The sequence below is a fragment of the Nannospalax galili genome, unplaced genomic scaffold (assembly GCF_000622305.1).
Source record: "Nannospalax galili isolate Female #2095 unplaced genomic scaffold, S.galili_v1.0 scaffold999, whole genome shotgun sequence".
Taxonomy (NCBI): domain Eukaryota; kingdom Metazoa; phylum Chordata; class Mammalia; order Rodentia; family Spalacidae; genus Nannospalax; species Nannospalax galili.
Window position 1 is genome coordinate 1,766,694 of NW_008344824.1, and position 23,348 is coordinate 1,790,041.

The following is a 23,348-nucleotide window of genomic DNA, read 5'->3' on the forward strand; positions in this document are numbered from 1 at the left end:
TGTGTTGAGTTGCAGTGTTAAGTCATTTATTTGTGTTCTTTCTGATTTTTTGATGTAGGCACTTAGAGCTATAAACTTCCCTCTAAGGAATGCTTTCAGTGTGTCCCCAAGGTTTTCTTGTGTTGTATTGTCCTTTTCATTTAGTTCCAGGAATACTTTTCATTCTTTCTTAATTTGTCTTTTGACCCGTTCGTCATTCAGTTGTGTGTTGTTTAATCTCCATGTGTTCATGTGGTGATTAGGGCTTCTTCAGGTATTGATTGTAAGCTTTATTGCATTGTGATCTGATAGAATGGAATTATTTCAGTCTTTTTGTATTTGTTGAGGTTTGTTTTGTGTCCCAGTATATGGTTGATTTTGGAGATGGTGCCATGGGGTGCTGAGTTGAAAGTATGTCCTTTGGTGCTTGGGTGGAATACTCAGTAGATGTCTATTAAGTCCATTTGATATATGGTATTGCTTAATTCAGATGTCTCTCTGTTAACTCTTTGCCCTGTTGACTTATCTAATGAAGACAGTGGGGTATTGAAGTCCCCTACTATTAATGAGTTGGGGTTAATCTGTGTTTTAAAGTCCTGTAGCGTTTCTATGAATTTGGGTGAACCAGAGTTTGGTACACAGATGTAAAGATTGTAATATCTTCTTGCTTGACTGTTCCTTTGATCAGAATGAAGTGACCCTCCTTATCTCTTCTGATTAATTTTACTTTGAAGTCTATTTTGTCAGATGTTAGAATTGCAACATCTACTTGCTTCTTAGAGCCATTTACTCTGACTACTTTTTTTCCATCCTTTCACCTTAAAGTAATGTCTGTCCTTGAAAGATGAGTATTGAATCCTGTCATTTTTATTTCTGTTTACATTCTTGATATAGCTGTGCTTTTCCACAGCTATACCTTCATTGCATTTCTTTCCTAAATCCCTTGGGTAGAGTCATTCCTTTCTTCAGCTCTTTCTTTGTATTGCTTCCAGAACTCTCTGAAGGGCTGCTTTTGTGGACATAAAGTCCTTCAGCCTATTTATGTCATGGAAGATTTTTCTTTCCCCTTTCACTATAATAGACATTTTGGCTGGGTATAGCAATCTGGGTTGGTATCTGTGGTCATTTAAAACTGGGAATGCTTTGGTCCAAGCTCTTCTGGCTTTGATAGCTTGCACTGAAAATTCAGCTGTAATCCTAATGGGTTTTCCTTTATATGCGACTTGTTTCTCTTTTGCAGCTTTGAGTATTGTCTGTTTTTTATGTTTAGTGTTTTTAGTATGGTGGGCTGTGGAGAGTTTCTTTTCTGGTCCTGTTTGGTGTTCTATATGCTTCTTCTATTTGTATGGGTATGTCTTTCTTTAATTTTAGGAAATTTTCTTCCACAATTCATGTTGAAGATCTGGTCCATTATCTTGGGATTCTTCTCCTTCCTGTAAGCCTATGATTCGTAAGTTTGATCTTTATATGGTGTCACACAATTCCTACATATTCCATTCTTGTAATTTCTTAAATTTTTCATAATCTTTGCTTGAGTGGTCTAGTTCGTCCACTTTATCTTCCAGTCTTGATACTCTGTTTTCCATTTCGTTCACCCTATTGGTGAGGCTTTCTCCTGTCGTTTCTAATTGGCTTATGGAGTGTTTCACTTCGTTCTTTATTTCAGCCTGAGTATTCTTCAATATTTCTAGCTCTTTTCTGAATTCATTCAGAAGTTTATCCCTATCATCTTTCTGTTCTTTGATTTCTTTGTTCTTTAAATTCACTGAAGTCTTTTTATTGTTTTTATAATTGTTCTTTTGAGTTCCATGTCCTGTGTTTTCTCCAGGGGGTTCTCATTGTACTCCTCTAGAGGACTGTTGGTACTTGGTGGGGATATATTATTTTGGTCTTTGGCATGTGGATTTCTTTTGTAGTTTCTGATTTGGTTTTTCATGTTATTATTTTTTCTCTGTGATTTTGACATGTGAATTTCTTTTGTAGTTTCTGATTCTTGTGTGAGACTCAAGCCTTCAAGTTTAGGTCTGCTTCTTTTTGTGAACTTTATGTGTCTATGTGGTTTACTTTTGGGTCATGAAAAGCTGGTTCATCTAAGCTTCTGGTTTTCTCTTTTGATTTTATATTGGAGTGGCCAGATTGCTTTTGTCTTCAGGAGTTCCCACAGAGGCCCAAGTCAGATGAGGATCATATGCTCTCAGGCTTTTTCCTAAGGTCTGGATCCCTCCATGAAAAATGTTGGCCTCAGGAATTTGGAGGTTGGACTGGCCTGGGAGCCAGTCCCAGGAAAGATGCTGTTCTAGGGCAGCCGATAGCCGTGCCATCCAGAGATGCAAAGGAAGATGGGGGCGGGTAGGGGCCCAAGGGCTCTTGGGGACTGCACTGAGGAGCTGGGTTGGTCTGGATGCAAAGGATCAGGAAGAGGAAAGGTCAACCCTGGAGTCCAGGAAAGAAGCTGGCATGTTGTACAGACCCAAGGAAATAGAGGGAGGTGAGGGCGGGGCCAGGCCCTGAGTTCTCCTGGGGACCTAAGAAGGAACTGAGTTGGTCTGAATGCAAAGGATCAGGAAGCAGTGGTGGTTCCTAGGTGTCTGGGGTGCCAAGACAAGGAATGAGACAGGACCCAGGCTTGGAGGAGAGATGGGCAGGGGAGATGGGAGGGTGAATGATGCTGGGGGAGTCAAAGTGTGGAGGGCAGGATGGACTTACCCCGAAGAGAGAGGCCTGTGGTTAGGAGAGAGCTCCACCCTATTTTTTTTAAAGCTTTTCAGATAGATGAACTATGTCATGTCCTCAGGTCTTTAGGTAAGCTTGGCTGTTAATATTTGTTTACACTTTTAATTTTGTGAAGACACCTAGATTACCAGAGGCTAGGAGGCCTCTGCTCATCTGTAGCTGGACCTAAGGTAACTCTAGGCACTTTTGTCCTGAAAACAGACTTCTTTTAAGATGAGAAGCATAAAAAGTAAATATAGTCCTTCATGAACTGAGCTAGAGTGTGCATGGTGCCCTGGCAATTATCCAACTTGGTGATTCTAGGCAACTTGCTTAGGAACTTAAGAAAAATCTTTTTAGCCTCTATGAGTCTGAAGGGTGGCAGGGACTTTAATTCTTTGGTATTAATCCCTAAGTATTTTTCCTTCTCTTTTTGAGGCAACACACAGCAGAATACTTTATTTGGTCCAAATCAGAGGGTTTTCTGGATTACTGAAGGAAAATAGAAAGTGGTACATTTCCCTATTTCTGAAGAGAAGTACAGGGTGAGCTCATTATTTGCCACCCATGGAGTTTGGTTAAACCATGATTGACAAGGAATCTGTACAATTGATAACATAGCCCAGTGCCTGAGCAGGCACTCAGCAAATGTGTGTTCTTTATTAAGTCTAATTTACACTTCTCTTTACAGCAAGTGAGCAACAGATGAAGTTGGTGTGCAAGGAGTCCCCAAAAGAATATCTACAGCCTTTCAAGGACAAGCTGGAAGAGTTCTTCCAGAAAGGTAGGTGGCTTTGATCCACAGCGTATGGATACTCTGAAACAATCTTGTTATGACACCATCTCTGAGACCTACTGCTTCTTGTATCCTGTCTGGCCATAGGCAGCACCACTAATTGTGGGAGTCCATTTTCTGATGGTGGTTCTATTCTGGAGTTGTCCTATAGCTTTTTATGTCATGTTCTAAGTCCATTTCATCCTACAAATCCCATGTTGCTATTATCCTGCTTTTGAGATATTTTGAAGGTAAGCCTTTCTGTCACTTCCTGGAGCTTAAACGTCCTCAGCACATGTTAATTGACCAAAAACTGTATGTGCAAGTCTTGTGTAGCCCTGAGCCCAGATTTGTGGTTCAACCCTGGCAAGTGGATTATATTCTTGGTCTTATGAGTGCAGCAACTTGGAAACTTGGATTAGGTTTTCCATATATTTACAGATAAGTTCATTGGGACCCAGTGAATACCATGCATCCAATTACATGGCACCTGTTGGCTCTTTGAGATAAGCAGAGGACCCAACTTTACTGAGAAACCTTTGCAAGATCTGTTCCTTCCCCCATTGTTTTGGTAAAACTAGGAAGCTTCTTGATTAGGGTTAGTGAACCTGAAAGTCCAGTGCCTTTTACATAGTTTCTATTTTAATTTCTTGAGTTTACTGTAACATGTGAAAGAAAATTAAGTGTGAGGTGTTTGGAGGGCGCTTTTTTCTTTACTAGAAAGCCAGAGGAAATGAATGCATGTAAGAATAGTTAGACTAGTTGGGGATAGTTCAACATGCTGTTTCTATTACTGAATAAGGCCACATGATACCACACCAGCAACCACACACTGCTAAGCATGGTCAACTGACAAAGTATGGCCAAACCACCTTGAGAATTAGCAGAGAAATTCTCAGTCCATGAGTCAGAGGAACTCCATCCCAGCTGCTCCCTTTGTGCAAAGATCACTGCTCATTCCTCTATGACAAGGCGTTCTTTGCATGGAAACTGAAGTCAGAGTTGGCCTTACTGAGCCTTAAGTCTCAATACTCTGAAGATACTCTAGACCTACTGCCAGCTTCTCTGAAGGTGGGAGCTTTGGTGAAATGAGGTATCTCATTATTTTTTGTTCTCCAGGTCACGCCAGTGTTGATCCCGAATTCAGGGACTGCTATTCTCAACTTCGTTTCCCATTTTAATGTGTATCAAAGACACGTATTCAGTGTCTGCCATTTGTAAGGTACTGGGTATGCTATTTGATATGATTATAGTTTTTGATCCTGTCTCAAGGTCTTTCACAGTAGACAAAGATCTGCAGTGGGATATAGTCAGCTTTCCTTTAGCCAACAGTGAGAAGGGAGACAAAAACGACACTAAGATTAATTTCAAGTTAGAAATTAGCCAAAACAAAGCACAATAATTTGAGGGAAATATTGCATTCTATTTTTTTAAACTTTATAATATTGTGGGCATCTTAATGTCACCAACATTATGGGGTAAAAATTCCACTGTGAAAGTAGCATGTTATTACCATCTTATTGTTTAGCCAAGTGTATGAAAATGGTCTGGACTTGCACTGTCCGATACAAAAGACATTTACACACTTGATGTTGAGCAACTGCAGTATAGTTGATCACAGTATCAGATTGACAGAAACCATGGAAAAGTGTTTTCTTTCTGTTTTCTTAATATTGATTGCATATTAAAGTGATAGTGTTTGAACCTGTGAAGTTACATGACTGAAATATATCATCAATATTACTTTATCTGGATATTCTACATTTAAAGTGTAGCTGCTAGACTACTTAAAATCCTGTTTGTGGCCCACATTGTATTTCTCTTGGAAATTACTAGTCTAGAGCCATGGTCCTGGGTCTTCCTCATCTCTCCATTGTCCTCTGTGTGGCTCTCCAATCTCAATCATTATCACAGTTCAGAGTTTCACAGAATTGCCTAGTACTCTCTTTGACTCAATGTCTAGCTGCCAATTAATGCTGCTTAGGTGATGGCATAGCATGGCACCATATCAGGCTGTAGTTCTGTGGTTCCAAGGCATACGGTTAGGGCCTATGACTAAGAACTAAGAACTACATAATACCTAGCAGTAATCAAATATGGTTTACAGGCATCAGTTTTGCTAACTCATAAGATACACAAATAGAATATCTCTTGGTTATTATTGGAATACCAATAATTTTTCCTTTCTTCTCAAGGAAAAAGTATTTATTTTGGCTCATAGTTTCAGAGGTTTAATCTGTGATCACTTGACTCTTTTGCCCCTGAGCTCTGGTGAGGCAGGACATCATGGAGGATGTTACCCTTAAAAAAAAAAGTGGCTGTGGTCTGGAGAGCTGGCGTAGCTGTTAAAGACTCAGGCTTACAACCAAAAAGACACAAAATGTGGCTGTTTCAATGATTAATAGAAAATGTAGAATCCTCCTCCCACAACAAATATGTCTTATTTGACCTTGGATAGTCATATTTTATGACTGTTTTCATGCAGTGTAAGTCTATTGTTTATCTAATTTCACATTCGTCGTAAGTAGCACCATTATTATATGTACCACTGAGGAAAAAGATTACTACCAACTAAACCATGACGTGCAGATTATAAACTATACCCCAACATTGGAAATGCTGAAATGTGAACTGTTCATCAGTTTTTGAGTTGGTACAATATGATACTATAATTAGGCATGGAGGTTTGCAGAGGAGAAATTCCCAACAGTCTAGGGAAAGCTAACAAAGGCAATACATTAGTTAAGACTTTTTTAAAAAGACCAGAGGTCCTGCGACTGAGAGACAATAGTCACTAATGCTCATTGAGATTCCTTTAGTCTAGGTCCTATGAGAGAACATCCAACTCCTATCACCCTGATGTACAGATGAGGAATTCTCCTCAGGCAGGTTGGGAAAGGCATTCCAGACAGAGGGAATACTGCACATCTTAGGAAAATCAAAGATGTGATATGTTTGGGGAATGGTTGAGCCTTGGTGTGGCCAGATTATAGGGTGTATGTGAAGAATTAAGACCAATAAAAAGAGAATCACCATAGAATAGTTAGTGAACCTGAGCTTCCATAATACAGACAGTAGTGAAAGATTCTGGTTGTAGGAATGACAAGTTCATGCTAGGCTTATGTGTCTTGTTTCAGTGGGGTGGGAGGGTTGGGGGATCACCTTGTCTTCTGTTGCTAAGAAATGTATTCTAATTATTATAATTATCAGCAATATAAAAGTTGAAGAAATAAGGAGCTAGCAAAGAGCTTGAGCAAAAGCAATGGTTGTGGAAGGAAGGTAGGAAGGGAGGGAGGGAGGGAGGGAGGGAGGGAGGAAGGAAGGAAAGAATCTGTCAGCCACATTTTGCCCTTCCTATGAAAGACTGTTAAACAGAAATGTGGGGGCAGGGTAAGGGAGGGAGGGAGGGAGGGAGGGAGGGAAGGAAGGAAGGGAAGGGAAAGGAGGAAGGGAGAGATGTATAAATAACAAGTTATGTTAAGAGGACTATGTGTATGAAGTGAAACAGAAGGAAAAGATAGCTCTTCTTTTCTTGCTGGATAACTGACTGGATACTGATGAGGAAAACTAGATTTGGGGTGGAAGACCGCAAAGTAAACTTTGGGTATGTGAACTCTGATATGCGTCTGAGACATGCAGATAGCGATGATATGTTCATGGGAGGCACCAGGGTGACATTGTAGCATAATGTTATCATCTTCAAAGCTCACACTCAAGAAATGTGCAGATAAGTTGCAAAAAAAAAATCACAAAATTCTCATGTTTTGTGTAAGTTTACAAAATTGTGTTGGGCTTATTCATAACTATCCTTAGCTGTGCTGCTTGTGGTCCAAGATACCAGTTTAAGCCACAGAAATGCATGTGACAGCCCAAAGGAAGGATATAGCATGAGGAAGGTCCTGAGTATCAGAGCATCTGAACATAGGTCATATTAGAAGTATAACTGAGAATAGATGCTCTAGAGCAGAGCCTGTGCAGAGTGTTTGGAAAGAAAGCCAGTTTTCTATTAGGGGTCTTCTCATAAAATCTTAAGCAATTACGTGGTTTCTTTATGCCTAAGAAGTCACATGCATTGTGAGTCAATTGATTCATGATTAGGATTATATTTATATAAGCAACAATTAAGTTTTTGTAACAATCGTGATGACTTAATTTTTCATTTATAAATCATATCCTGTTGCCACACTCAAATGGGGATGATGTTTGTCTTTTATCATCCTTTCCCAGAATGCCCTTAAATAGTGTTGACAAAACTATGGTTCTTACTCTGAACTATCTTTTCATTTCCTAAGCAAAATGGAAAGGACTTTTTAAAAATATCATTTTTTATTTTACGTGTAAGAGTATATTGCCTGCATGTATGTAAGTGCATCCCTGTCATGCAATGCCCATGGCATTGGATCCCCTGGAACTGGAGTTATGGACAGTTGTTAGCCACCATGTGGGTGCTGGGAATCAAACCCAGGTCTTCTTCAAGAGCAGCCAGTGCTCTTAACCACTGAACCATCCCTCCAGCCCCTGGAAAGAACTTTTAATGGCACCATTTTTCTGTATTGCAGTCTCCATGGTGTCTAAACCTTCTTTCTTACCTGTTTCCTTCTTTTCCACAGTAGGCTCTAGTTGATGCCAATTTACAGTTCAGTTCTAAGCAATCTTGTGCAGTCATTTGTTTATTTTGTTTGAGCTCGTGCTTTCCCACCCTCAGATCAAACATGGTCATAATGATATGGTCTTCCAAAATGTGATGCTCACATTAAAAGTCCCCATAAACCTGGCAGGGATCCTATAATTGAAGTAAGGCACAGAGCAACTGATTAGATCCTAGGTCTAGATCTTGTAGGTGGTCTTTTCTTGCTGTTAAATTGGTCATTTGTATTTATAGCTTTGGCAGGGAAGGCTGTAACTTAAACTGGCTCTAATATTAGCACTCTCCCATACAGGCCTTATCTTACTTTCTGTTACTTTTACCTGGTGCCATGAATGATGACAAATTCAATGTGACTCTGAAGGAACAATTCTGGCCCTACCTTCTCTAGGGTTAGTTGACCAACCAAGATAATATTCTTCTTAATGTCAAGAAACTGTTTTCCTTCATAAAAAAAAGAAATCAAACCTGATGTTTACCAAGCTAAAAACAAACAAACAAGCGGTAGCTCTGATTTCCCACATTAAATGTAGATAATTACAGCATACAAATGGATGGCAGCTGAGATTGTGACTATCTGACCCTATTTACTTTTGCTGAGCCTATAATGGGCTCAGCCTGACCTGTGATGAATATTTTCAATTGTCTGTTTAATTTATGAATGAACACCCTGAATTACATGCAGTAATTTAACCCCCAGACTGTAGGTATAAAACTGAGTCCCCAATTTCAGTGGTTATGGAGAACCAGTCATCTAGACAGCATGGCCTGTGACAAAAAATTAGTCTTCACAGAGCTTGGAGAGGAAAGAACTGTGACTGGGGGAATGTGTATTGCTCATGGGTGAGAGTGGGTAGTTGTGTATCTCACAGTAACGCAGGAACATGCTAGCAGGGGCGGCTTCAGAGTCATCAGATGGCAAACCAAGATCATGCACTGTGAGTTCTAAAGTACCAGCCTTAATCCTTGGAGGGTGAAGAAAGCTATCTTATCTGAGGCTTATTAACTGGGCTCTTACCTTAAAAGGTTAGTTTGGATCTTTTTATTCATCAAAAATTTCTGAGCTAGCATGATAGCGCAGTATGTAGAGGCACTCACATACAGGCCAGACAACCTGAGTTCGATCCCCAGATTCCACAAGTTATCAGGAAAGAACCAACTCCCGAAAGTTTTCCTCTAAGTCTCCACATGCCCACCATTATGAGTGTACACACACACACGATTTAAAAAAAATCTTCTCCCTGAAGAAAATTATTTTCTTTCATTCCCTCTGCCTCTCTACCTTCTGAGTTACAGAATCGTCCTTGGCTTCTTAATTCTTAATTCTCTAGAGAAATCTTAGTCCTCTGATTTTAAGAAACATCTCAGAACTTCACCCAAACGAAAAATGGAACTTGGTGATAGGGTTTGGAGAGAAGTCAGGCAAATATTTTTAATCCTTCCTTCTAGGATGTTCTCTGGAACAGCAGAAATTTAGATACTCAAATGCCATCATATGCAGTCATTTACCCACCTCTCCAAGAACGTGAGTCTGGACTCTTTCTTTACTTTATTGGAACAAGTTCTATGACTTAAATTCATTTTCACAAACTTAAGTCCTTGAGTCATATAAGTATTAATGAATTACTAAGATCTACCTCAGAACGGTGTTGAGTAACCCTTCATTTCCCTTTCCCCATGGAAGAGTTTGAGGTCCTTTAATGAGATTCTGAAGCTATTTAACCACAGTCCCTTCTTGAGGAAGACGCTGGCGACAAGCGAATTGGATCGGTCTTCTGTGTGTATGCCTTTCTGTCCACTTGCGATGCTCCCTTTCTATGTTCCACTGGTTTCTTTAAGAAAAACTAGAAATACATTAAGTTGAATTTCCTGGAAACTTAGTTTTAGTAACTTATTAAATTGCAATCTGATTATAGTAAGCGATAATCTCATAATTTACTTTTGTCATGACAGTATATACACTTTTTGGTCGAATGTATTTTGGTTCAATTTAATGATTTCTTTTAAAAGCAATAAAAGTACACGTTATACATCTATAAGCAAGATAACATTTTTATATTACCATGTAAGAAGCATGAGGCCTAATCCATTAAAAAAAGCTCTTAAATTCACAACACAGTATTGCTAACTGTAAGTGCAATAAAATATGTGGTGTTTTGAAGTTCTGATTGAAGTGGGAAGGTGTCTGTATTTGAAGATAGAAGACCTTGTACTGAACACTGGCTTTATCATTTCATGCCTTAGAGTCTTTGCTCACATTTATAAATACTTCTTACCTTTTTCTTCTCTTCTCTATGAAATGGAAATTTTATATGATTGCACAATGTCGAGACAAAGAATAAATTGATAAAACACACTAATTCATGTTATAAACCACAAAACATTAACAAATGTGCTATGATTAGAGCATTACTGTCTTCCCACTACCAACTCCTGCGGGAAATAATTCCTTAAGTTTTGATGGGGAGAAGGAGGGTGTGATTGCTTCACTGAAGCTTTGCAGCAATCCTTTGAGACTGATTTTGTCATCCCTGATTTTCCAGACAAGTGAACTGAGTCTGAGGGCTTGGGTAACTTACTTAACGTCAGTATGATCTCATCCTCTGTATTGTTCTGTGTCATACTAATAACTCATCTTCTTTTTGTCCTAAGACTTTGTAGATAGAGGAAATAAACATTTACATTTCACCAAATGAAAGAAGAAATAAAAATAGCAGATTTGCCATAATCTAGGATAACTTAGATTTGGGGGCCCCTGTTCAGGAGTCTCAATAAAGAACTGCCATTTGCCTTCCCAACAATAACAACAAAGTATTAATGGTGACTCCTAAAAAGTAGCGGGGCATAGCAAAATATTTGAGTATTTTGTGAAATTGCTGTTGAGCTCTGCATCTTGCATAATAGTTGTTTTGTGATAAATTACACCAAGCAATCATTGGTCTTGCCACCACTTCTCTTTGGAGTCTAAGCAACTATGGGGATTCTAGTCCATGATTTCTTGCAGTTATTATCACATGGCTCAGATACTGCCTTTTTTGTGTTGGAAGAGCTAAGTACCTATATCACCTTTTGCAAGTTATCTTGCAGAATAGCTCTTGTACAGTGTATAGTCTTGTAGGCTACGTACAACTCTGCAAAGGTCACTTTATTTTCTAAAAGAACACAGATTCATTTCTTCTCTGAACTCATTTTGCTTTAAAAGAACTATGGCAGCACTAGTGGAGTCCAGGGCAGATGTATGAAAAGCATTTAATGTAGCCCAGAACGTGGGGCTACACAGTCTTACCAAATGGGGTTTAGTCACAGGTTTGCTTACCCAGTGGTACATGAGTAAAGGTACCAATTTCAAATTGCAATAATTAGTTACAGAGGATTGTCTTCACTACTTCTAAGAAAGTCACATTTATCTTGTCTCCTTAAAGCTAGCAATATGTATAATGTGGATTTATCCAGGACAGGTTGTTTCCATTTTGTTACAATTTGTAACAAAAATTAAGAGCAGTGACTGCTGTTATAGAGGACCCAGGTTCAGAGTTCCCACACCCACATCAGATGTTCACAACTGCACATAACACCAGTTCCAGAGGATTTGACATTGTCCACTGGGAGTTCCTGCAGCCACATGGTGGTGCATATCAACATACAAAGGTACACAGATACACATTTTTTTTTAATCCTAAAAAGCAAACAGAAAAAAACTGAAGATGCCTTGTTTTATAGCTCACACTCCAGCTACCAAAATCCACTGCATTACCACCTAGTGGCTACTGAATTGAACTGTATATACTTGATCCTTGGGATCCACAGTACAAATCCCTTCTGTTGGTGGCTACAATGATAAAAGAGGCAGTAAATAGAGAATTAATAAGCTTAGCTTTCCTTGGTAACTGATGATAGCTGCAGCACTCAAATTCTGCTCTGTAATGTGCTTGTTTTTGCAGTTTGTTTTGTTTGATTTTGTTTTGTTTTGTTTTTGAAATGGGGTTTCACTTTAGCCCCAGCTGGCCTAGAACTTCCTATGTAGACCAAGCTGACTTTGATCTCACAGGCATTCACCTGCTTCTGCCTCCCAAGTACTGGAATTAAAGGCATGTGCCACCACACCCACTGCTTTTGCAGTTTTTGAGAAACTAACTTTCAGTGTTTTAAGCTGAGAATGTGATGAATTCCTTAATCCTTTCCTTACCCTTTTAAGAACATTGTATCTGTATCTGGTAGTTTTGTATGTAAATTTTTATTTGTGAATAGCATTTCTCTTCTGAAAATAAAAAAAAAAGTATAGTTGATTAAATCGGAACTATGTTAAGTAGGGGTAAACAGTGATTTTCTCTCTATAGGGAATAGGCACAGTCAGCTCCTGTCCCTTCATAGTTTTAGCCAGATTTAAGTGCTTAGATTATAGTACTGCCCATCCTCTGTAGCTTACCCTTTCCCCTTTCTTCACCTGAAACACACACACATGCACCCAGGCCTTTGCTTTGTACAACTTTCCCTCCCACCCAGCATCCACCAACTTGTTGACATTCAAATTATTCATTGAAATAGCCAAACCATCTGCCTACTGAGATCATCATACCATCCCATTTCCTTGCTGAAATAATGAAATGTGGCGTGAGTAATTGTTCTATAATAATTCAAGAGGACTCTAATATATTCAAGTAAATAATGTGGAAAGCCAGTGAACATCTATTGGAAATTACTTTTCTTCCTGGAATGGCACCCTTCTTCCCTTAATGTCTTCCCTTGAGTTTCGTAATTTTAGTATTGCGCCTAATTGCTAGCATAGAGTACGTGCGTGATTGTCTGTTTTCTTAATCTTAAGCTTCCTCTGGCATTGGTTCCTGGTTTGTACTCATGGCTGTGGCATTAATTGCAATTGATCTGAGCTCCAGTGATGAAATGGGTTCCAGCAATGTCAGCAGCAGTTAAAGGAGCTAGACGATCCTGGGTAAGATTCAGGGGGTGGGTTTTGAGTCTCTTTCAAATTGTTTTCTTGTTTCTGTTGTAGTCTCCTGGGAGACTAAAGTAAAAAGAAGATTGGCTTTAGAATGACACAAACCTGAGTTCAAGTCCCTTCCTGACTTTATGACTTTGGCAAATGGGCTAAGTTCCCGCATCTCAAAGATAGAGATAATAATATCAACCTTATGTCTAAGGCTATTGCAATCATGAAATCAGCCCTCTGGTACATTGTCCAACATAATCCCATTTTCCTCCCTTTGTGTTCCTTTGGGTTTTGCTTACATTTCTTTTTTTAGGATTTTATTTAAATTTTAATTACCTGTATGTGTATGTTACTATGTATCTGAGTACAAGTGCCAACAGAGGCAAGAGCTGTAAGATTGCTCTGGAGCTGGAGTTACAGGCAGTGGTGAGCTGCCCAGTGCGGGTGCTGGGAATTGAACTCGGGTTCTCTGGAAGAGCAGTAAGTACTCTTGACCACTGAGCCATCTCTCCAGCACCCTTTGTTTACTTTTCTTGGACAAAGTCAGAATTTAGTTTCATCTAAGATAGGTTGTTGACCACAAGTCCTTCTTTTGCCATATGGCACAGATGAAGTTGTTCAAACTGTTCATTAAATATCAGTTTAGATCTTGTTGTGTTCTGGACACTGAGATCTTTGTTCTTGATATAGTGATGAGCAAGATGCACCAAGCTTTGCCTCTGGAACTTATACTTAGCTAGTGGACATTATAATGACATTAGGTGCATAATGTATGTTCTGGTTATTTGTTGCTGTATTACCTATTGCCTCAAAACTTAGTACCTTAAAATAACATTAGTTGCTCTCTAAGTTCTGTGGAGTGAAAAGACTCAGTCCATTAGTTATTTCTGCAAGCCTTCTGTGAGTTTGGAGTCAGGTGGTGACTAAAATTTGAATCTTGAATCTTTGAAAATCTTTTAAAATTTGAATCTTCTTTTATATATAGCATATATATATATGCTAGGGAGGGAAGAATGTTTGAGGATGGCTGGGTATTTCTGAGAATCTATTAACTTCTCCACAAAGCTCAAGCTTTCTCTCAAAGTACGGTGGTCTTAGGGTAGCTGACTTTTTCTAAGGCAAAAAAACTTTTTTGGGGGAGAAGCAAAACATGCAGATCTTCTTAAATAATAAAGATAAGACATTGTCTAGTTTTAGTCAAAGAAGTTGTAAACCAACCCACTTTCAATGCAATGAAACAAGAGACTCTACCGCTCCATGAGAGACCAACAGACATGCAAAGGAGGGGGCCGTCTTGGAGGTAGGCTATCACAATGAAAAATTGGTTGTTCTCAGATTTCTATCTCTTGATAACTGAACACTTAATATTTTCTGGCTTGTACTTAGTTCCTCTAGATTGACAAAGTAAACCATTTGTACTTGCACTAGAATAAGGGATAAATAGTGTCTTCAAGGTTCAGATCAATAGAAAAATATAGATCGATTTATCTGGTCCTTAGAACTTCTTCAGGAAAGATCGTATTTCCAGGGAATGAGACTTTATCATTCTCCCCACTCTCTAAAGAAAATTCTTTACTTCTTTGTGTTTCTACATGGGGACAAATACATAGCCTCATAAATCCTAGCTTCACACAACCACTGCTTTAAAATGAACCTCATGTTCATGACTAGTTTTGCACATAACAGTCATCATTCTCAGCCAGAATGTTTTCCAGGGACTTTAAGTCTCACATGAGGTGCTCTTTGGAGTTGGAATCCAAAGAGGTCAGTCCTCTGAGAGTTCTATGCTTCCTGCACTTGATGTAATAATGACTCTTTCCCTCCTTTTCCCAGCAACAAATGGCCATACTACTCTTGTAGGCTCTTTCAGACAACAATATAAAGTTCTTATTTTAATATGGCTTAGTGTATGGAAGGGAGGAAGCAAAGGATGGAGAAGAGGGGAGGCTCAGAAGTTATATTTCCTAGAATAGGCATGAGAGAAAAGAACAAAGTTAAGCTACACAGTCATAATAATACTCCTCAGTTTAAAAGCTGAATTCAAGTATTTTATACTTTTCTTTTTAAACATTTTTTATTATTTTGATTTTACTTTATGTGTATGAGTGTATTGCCTACATGTGTGTAAGTGCACCTGTGTCATACAGTGCCCATGGAGGTCAGAAGAGGGTGTCAAATCCCCTGGAACTAGAATTACAGATGGTTGTTAACTAACATGTGGGTCCTGGGAACCCAAACCTGGGTCGTTTGAAAAAGCAGCAAGTGCTCTTAACCACTGAGTCATCTCTCCAGCCCAAAATATTTTGTACTTTTCAAAACAATAGTTTTATGAAAAAGTTAAGGTCTTGGCCCAGATATTACTAGGCTTTAGGGAGCAAAACTGGAGGCTTAGGTGTTTCCTATACTCTTGCTTTCTATAAGATTGTGAACTAAAAAGCTGATTGATAAGTTATCATGCCCTTCTGGCAGATTATGATTTGCTCTCTGGTACCTGCAAGACCAGATTGGTGATGTCCACTTTAAGAGAGCTGAGGACAAAGCTAAGCTCCAGTCCTAAAGGCAGAAATGACCAGGAATTGGCATAGTTGAACTGAAATATAAATCCATAGAGCTGAGGTCTTCCTCAAAAGGATAAAGAATGTTTAAAGACAGATTCATGAAGACTTTCCCAAGTCACAGCAGGAAATTACAATCATGTGGGGTCAGAATTCATCCTTTGTCGTTATGTGGGTTCTTTGCATGATTGTTATAGTTAATATTTTCTGTGAAGTACAGGATAACAGAGAAAATAATTCTAACCAGTTGCACAACATCTCTCAAAAGTGCTTTCTGACTGGCATGGAGCCAGTGGAATATATAGAACGAGTTAAGGGCCACTTCTAAATCCATGTTGAAAAAATTTTCAGTTATTAGTTTATATACTAATTTACTGGTCCTGAAATACAGACAAGAAACAAGGGTCTGGAATTTATATTAAAGTTCATGAATTTTGATTACATGTTCCAGGTGTGTCAATTTGAAATAGCGCCTGTCTTAATTTAAAATAATGAAATTATTCCCCTGGATCTGTGGGACCTCTTCTCCAGGATCACACTACATATACTCTGGCATTAAAATACCACATATGTGTGCATTACATTTATTTCTCAAAAATATTGAATGGACAGCATCCAAGAGACACCTAAATAAAATGAGCTAGAAAAGTGGCCTTTATTAGTTCCCACAGACTCTGATGTTAGTCAACCAAAGATCAATGAATTGTCAGGAAAAGTGAGGAGCAATTCCAACTAAAAATACCTAAAATAACAGCCAAAGGGCTGAAGAAAGCCACTGGTTGGATAAACTAAGAAGTGGCCCTGGTTTGTTTTAAAGTTTTATTCTTGCGTGTAAATTCCCCTTTGAGCAGGAGTTTTGTGCCATGCAAAAATGTCTTGTTGTATGACTCTGTTCTCTGCAAAGACAGGAGACAGTAGAACCAGGCTTCATCTTTTGATCTTTGAAAAACGACTTTGCATATGTTTGGATTTAACAGGTTGTGCGCCCCTTCTTTCTAGGAATCCAGTTGTCCAAATTTGCTCTGTGTGTAGTTGCTCTTATTGCTCTGTGACTAGAACATGCCAGGACCTGTACTATTTTTGCACAGTTCCCTACTGGCTGGGCAAACTAATCCTGTCAATTGCCACTTTCCTTACCCTACCCCATGTCATAATAGTGTCTTGGCACTTACTGAAATAATCAAGCCCTCAAGATTGTACCTTTACACACATGACCTAAAATACCATTCACACAGCTACCCTGCCCGGACAGAAAAGGGATTCAGTCAATGGTATGTAGCAATACACAGAGTTTAGGAGTTCAGCCATACTGCTAATTTGTTGGTACTATCATTAATATAGCAAGTGACCCCCATTGTTCTAGGATTGGCCTGGGGAGAGCAGAGATGGTGCCAGTTCACTATTCAAGGAGTCTCAGGCCTTCTCCTGAGGGTGTGAGTGCCCTGGAGGGGAGCTAGTTGTTAGCCCTCTTCAGAAAGGGGATTGTGTGGCCTTTCCCCTGCCTACTCACTGCCAGCTATATCTATAGTGGAGTCTGAGCCACAACTCACACAGGGGCCTGGAGACTGAGACACAGTAGTTACAGGCAGCCAGGTGAGCAGCTTGGGACTGCTGAGTTTTGCCCACAGACCTCAGGCTCCTACTCACCCCATTCTAGACTACAGGGCTTTGATCTTCCTCCTAGAGGGGCTGATCACTACTGGGGTCTCTTCAGTGCTAATTTATTATATTCCTAATATGTGGGTCTCCAAATCCTTAGCTGGAAAAATCTGAAATTTGGCTTGTATTGCCTTACCAGCATAGCTCTTCCTCCTTTTATGTAGATGTATGTATGTATGTATGTATGTATGTATGTATGTATGTATGCCCGTAATCAGTTCTGAATAATTAGAAGCAAATTATCAAGGACCATCTTTGTTCTTACTACATCCAACTCCATGGATATATGACTGTGCATTAGGGGGAATGGTTTATTTGCGATACACGTAAGTTTTTGCTATGTAGTGCAAGCTGCCCTTGAATTCATAATCCTCCTGTCTTAACTTCTCAAGTGCTGGGGTTATACGCAATGCCACCATGCTCAGCTGAGAAATAAGTTCTTGAACAAATCCTCAAAAGCCTATTTAAGGGACTCTGATAGGTACCAGTCATTACTGATTTCCATAGTCAGCTGAGGGTATCACTGAGAATTCTATTTCCCTTTTAAAAAATATTTTATTATTTTTTATTTTATTTGTATGAGCATATTGCCTGCATGTATGTAAGTGCACTGTGTCGTGCAGTGCCTGCGGAGATCAAAAGAGGGTGTTGGATCCCCTGGAACTGGAGTTACAGATGGTTGTTAGCTGCCATGTGTGTTCTGGGAACCAAACCCAGGTCCTCTGCAAGAGGAGCAAGTGCTCTTAACCACTGAGACATCTCTCCAGCCCCAAAACATCTAAATCTCTCATCTTAAGAAAGATATTTCTTAATGTTGGCAAGTAAAAAATTAGAAACAATGTTTCTGATCATCAATAACCATAAGGATGGTGTACTAAAAATTACTGCTGGGAGGCACACATGGTACCCGGTTCCTTCCTCCCAACAACTTTACAACAACCCAAGTCAAGAATTCTCCAAAACTGCAGTTTAGAAATTCCCAACTAGAGTAGTGGGATTACTAACATATCATAGGGTAGGGGTTTACTTAAAGAAGAGTGGGTCCCCCCGCCCATTTACGGCTGTGCTGCAAAATCCACACTCAAACATAGATCCTGTGACTTCCCAACAGCCACACAAAATAAAAGACGTGCCTCATGGAGTTCTCAGTTTATATGTCTTTAGCCCCTCCCCCTCATGGAGCTAAGGTTGACTGATTGAGTGGGAGGGGTAACTGATTCACCCTCTATAGTCACACCTCCTTTCCACTAACATGGGAAGAAGGTGTGACTATACCTTGCTGGCATAATGGTCAGAGGACACTTCCAGGTAACAGATGGTAATGATGGCTCTTCAAGTGTAAAGAGCCCTGCTGTGGAGTCTGAAGGGCCTCAACTTCTTGTCCTCAAAAGTCTTGTCCTCTAGTCTAGGAGACGAGGAGAAACTAAAATGTAAACTTGTACAATGCAGCGAATTCTGAGGTTCAAGTGGTCTGGAGTGGCCAGGTTCACTGGAACAGAATTGCTCTAGCTGCCAAAAATTGGAAGTCATTTTGGTGTTGACACTCCCTAGCTGATTCTGAATATGTCACTATTTCCTGACTTTGGGTAATGGAAATCCTGCTCTGAGCTGGGTGGGTGACATGGGGAACAGGATGCTGAAAGTGGTGGTACTGAAGTGGTGGAACTGTGGGAAGCTGGCTGCTTGAACCAATCATTGCTTGGCTTGATGGCCCGTGGCTTTGATCTCAAGGCTCATTCTCATGAGAGATCTTCCTTTCCCTCCCGTTACATATGACAGCACTCAGCACCCCCTACACACACCCTAGTTTGGTTCAATTTCAAGGGAAATGAGCTCTTTGTCCAGTCACTGTCTTTGGACTGTGTAAACAAGCAGATGGGCAATTAGTGTTTCTGTCGGGCCTTGGTCCTGTTCTGCTTGCACAAATGGAGAATCATCTATCAATCATCTTTTGGACTATAGTCGTGCAAGCATGAGATAATGGGGACGGCTCTGCTTTTGAGATTTCTTCATTCTGTTTAGATTTCAGTCTCTGTGTCAAAATCTTGTTCAAACCAGTTTTGGCAACAGCAGCCACTGCCACTCAATTCATTTGGAAAAGTAATAATTCAGATTTTGTTGTCTTGATCTTTTTTTTCTTCCCTAAGCCAAGTCTTGGCAAGTAGCAAATAGGACCAAAACAATGAAGATATGTAGGCATCATCTTTCCTTGATTAGCCAAACACTAATGAGGCAGGTCATCCAGCTGCATGGTTTTTGCTCTCTTTAAGTGGCTGTGCATATGATGCCTGCTTGACTGGAGGTCAGGGAAGACTGGATCTGCAGTGTAGACACTTATAACCCCAGGGATGCTGCCATTCTCCTTACTCTCTACCTGAGGGTATTCTATTTTCTTAGATTCATATTGCCCAGAGGCTCTGTGGAGGGCAGTCCCTAACTGCCCTGTGTCTTTAGCACTTAGACCCAGTGCCTGGAGTCTGACTGCTCTCAGTGCAGCGGATGGGATTGCCTTGCCTTTATTCTTTTTTCCTTCCTCACTGACTTAATTCCTTTCTCTCTTACCTCAGTTATTGCTGCGTTCTTCCATAGCATGCTGTTTTCTCTGTTACCCTCCCTCTCCCATTCCACTTTTGGTTTTGTTTTCTTCTGCCTTGCCCTCTGGATTCTTTCTATTTCGGGGTCCTTGTCTTTGGTCAGCATCATTCTAAACACTCTCTCCCCTCCCCATTTCTCTCACTGCTTTCTTCTTGGCTTTCATTTCCTCTCCAGTTTTCCACCTCATACTCCTAAAGCCTTTTAAGTTCTCCAGCCTAGGAGTGTCTCTGACTTGTGCCACGTAGATGAGGCAAGAGCCCGTGGATTATCCTCCTGCCTTGAGAACCCCTAGAAGTCCTCATCTTGTCCCCAGTCTGCTCTGACACAAGTATCTGTTCATGGGCAAGGAAACAACAGAGAGCACATCCTGTTCTGTGTGACTGATCACAACTGTTCTTTTCAGTCATTCACTCATCATTTATAGATCATTATATATCAATGCCTGGGGCAGGGAATGATGAATCAGACATTAATTCTACTCTCGAGAACTAAATATCTGACAAAGCGCCATTCAGCTTTTGGCAGTATTTGAGATCGCTGACCTCCTGAAGCTTTAGAAAACTCCTCCTCTCACCCTGTTTGTCCTTTCTAACCCAGACTGACTCTCCATCGTTCTGACTGTAAACATGTCAGAGCTTCTGGACTCCAGAGACTTTTGTCTAGCTGGACTAACTTGCCAGGGGATCCCTTCATGGCCTTAGACACCATCTTTATTTCAGTGACTCCAGAAATTTTATATCTAGTTCATACCTCTCCTAAGAATCCCAGATTTGTAAATCCAACTGCTAAATAAATATCTCAAACATGTCTCAGACCAACCCATGGTTTCCTCATTCCACCCCATGGCCCATACATCTACTTTCCTCTAGTAAGTGGAACTGACATTCTTTGAGGTATTAAAGCCAAAAGTCTTGGGCAATCTCTTACACCACAATCAGTCCATTAGCAAATTCTGCCACATTTTCCTCCAAAATATATGTAAACTTTGACAAGTCTGTTGCTCTTTCTGCTACCACGTTGGTTCGGGCCACCATCATCTCTCTACAGGCCTGTTGTAGTTTCTAATTAGTCTTCCTGCCCATCTGTTAAAGTGTGTGTCAGATTATCACTCATTTTCCTAGAGTGTTTAGTGTTTAGTGTTTAGTTTGCCTGAGGAGGCAACTCACCATTTCAATCATGAAATCCAGAGTCCTCATGAAACCTACAAGGCCCTCTGCCATCTGACCCCTAAAACTGTCTTTAGTTTTCACCCTTCGGGTCTCTGTGCCCTGACGCCCTCCCCTCCCTGCTGTTCTCAGAGTCTGTTTAGCATACTTCCGCTAGAGGATCTCAAGCTGCTTCACTGTCTGGCCACAGTGCACTTTCCCCAGACATCCACAGGACCCATTCCCTCACTTCATTCTGGCCTTTGCTTACATATATACTGTCAAAGATATCACTTATGTTAATCAGTTTAGTCTACTATAAGAAAAGACCTTAGACTGGGTAATTTATAAACAGCCCAGATTGAGTTCTTATGATTTCTGAGAAATCCAAGAAAATGTGTCAACAGTATCCTGAGACACTGTCTTCTTGTGTTCTCACGTGGTGAAAAAGGACTGTCTTCCTGGGAGCCCCTTAATAAGGGCACTAATCGTATGCTCAAAGGTGAATCTCATTAAGGCCCCACCTCATCATCTCATCACATTGGGAGGTAGGTTTCACCATACAAATCTTGGTTAAGTAAAAACATTCACACCATTCTAGCACCTTGTATAAAACAGCCTGTCTTGTGACCCTAATTGCTCTTTTCTCCATTTTATGTAGGAATTATTATTGTTTTCTTTCTGTTCCTTTCTTTAAGCCTGCTTCTTGAAGAAAGAGATTCTGATTTACTCATGGTTTGCAGTATGAACTCCATTGATATTTTTTAATTGACGAACAAAAAAGATGCACAGAGGGAGTACCCGATAACTGAGTAGACAAGGAGTTCAGGAAAGAAGAAAATTAATTACCAAGCATTGGTATATAGGATGTGAAGACTGTTCAGAGGAAATCAAATTGACTGTGCAGAGCAGATACAGAGTGGAATGCACGTTTAATATTCACTGTGTCTAGAGCCTTATATAATCCGAATCCTACCCTTCAGAGCTATTGGTAAGGAAGCTTCTGAACATTCTGAGCTAGAAGGAGCATCTGCCTTGCATAGGTCAGGTTTCTGGTGGACCAGTGCTGTATCAGATGCAGGTGACAACATGGAGGGCTACTGATAGAACTGGGAAATATATAGCACATAAGCACCTGGTGAGAGTCACCAACTTGGAGAGAGAGTGAGGAAGAGAGTGGGGAAGGCAGTACTGGGAGGTGATGAAGATGGAATCAATTGGTAGAGCTCGTTTGTAATCATCTAGATGTTGTCCTGTACATTTAAAGTTTGTATTCTGCATCTGGGTCTATCCCAAGCCTCCCAGCTGCCTGGGTTTTTATCATCTTCGTCCACTGCTTCTGGCATTTCACTGACTGCTCACATTGGGCTTAGCTTCTATCAAACCTCTCATGCAACTTAATTCTTTGGGACTCAGATTCTGTATTTATAAATGGAGATATTAGGCATTAAGATGCCAAAGGTCTTATATCCCCCTCTCTGAGTAGTAGAAAATAAAGCTGGGAAAATTTGAGAAGTAACAGAAAATAGGAAAACGTGCCTAGATTGTAGAGAGTCCAAATGCTTCACCACAATATCTGGACTTCATATTTTCTAGGGAGGCATGAAGCTTCCAGCAGGATGGTGACATTGTAAGAGCTATAGAATGAAAAGATGCTACTGGCCATGGTGTGTACTGTGAAACTGGAGTCAGGGGGTTAGCAAGCAGGTACAAAATGAGAATTGAAGAAGTAGGACACTAGAGGGGAAAGGTGGACAGAATGTGAACTCGGGTGCATTTCAGAGGACAAAGTGTAAGAAATTGAACATGGTTTCACTGCAGAAGCCTGGTTTCCATGACACAGGAGCAAATTGATCATAAGCTCCATGAAGAGAGAAACTACTGCTCCGTTGTGTGTTTACTGCTGGGTTCCCCCCCCCCCCGCCCGGTGCTGAGCACATTATTGTTGCAAATGCTTGTTGGATGGATGAATAGCAGTCACTGGATGTGGTAGAATGGGATGACAATAAGATTCTGAGCTTGTTGCTAAAATCATAGACTAAAGGCACAAATAATAAAGCTAAGTTAGAATATGAATTGCCACTACCATAAATTATAATAATTTTAACCAATCATATAGGACAATGTGAGCAATGCTCACTCCTGAATGAAAGTGAGGTGAAGGAACAGAATGAAGGACAGCACATAGAAAGCTCCTTCTTATTCCCATGTATCTCAAGCCTCGTTTTCTTCCTTTCCTCTTAGCAGCAGATAGGCATTTGCCACTGGGAACCCTCCTTGTCTGTATTCCCAAGGTCATCTAAACACCAAATTTATACGCAACAAGAAAGTCTTATCA

General features: G+C 40.2%; 1 protein-coding gene across 7 annotated transcripts in view; it reads left to right on the forward strand.

Annotated features, from left to right (window-relative positions):
- Fmn1 (formin 1) overlaps nucleotides 1-23,348 on the forward strand; it is a 451,810-nt gene that overhangs the window by 350,680 nt on the left and 77,782 nt on the right. For 5 of the 7 annotated variants that reach the window (XM_008841150.3, XM_029567361.1, XM_029567362.1 and 2 more), the window contains one exon: nucleotides 3,383-3,475. In XM_008841150.3, the coding sequence (XP_008839372.1) occupies nucleotides 3,383-3,475 (93 nt within the window). Of the gene's footprint in view, nucleotides 1-3,382; nucleotides 3,476-4,450; nucleotides 4,538-12,961; nucleotides 13,060-23,348 lie in introns of those variants that run through there. The other 2 variants (XM_029567365.1, XM_029567364.1) reach the window with 2 other exon arrangements.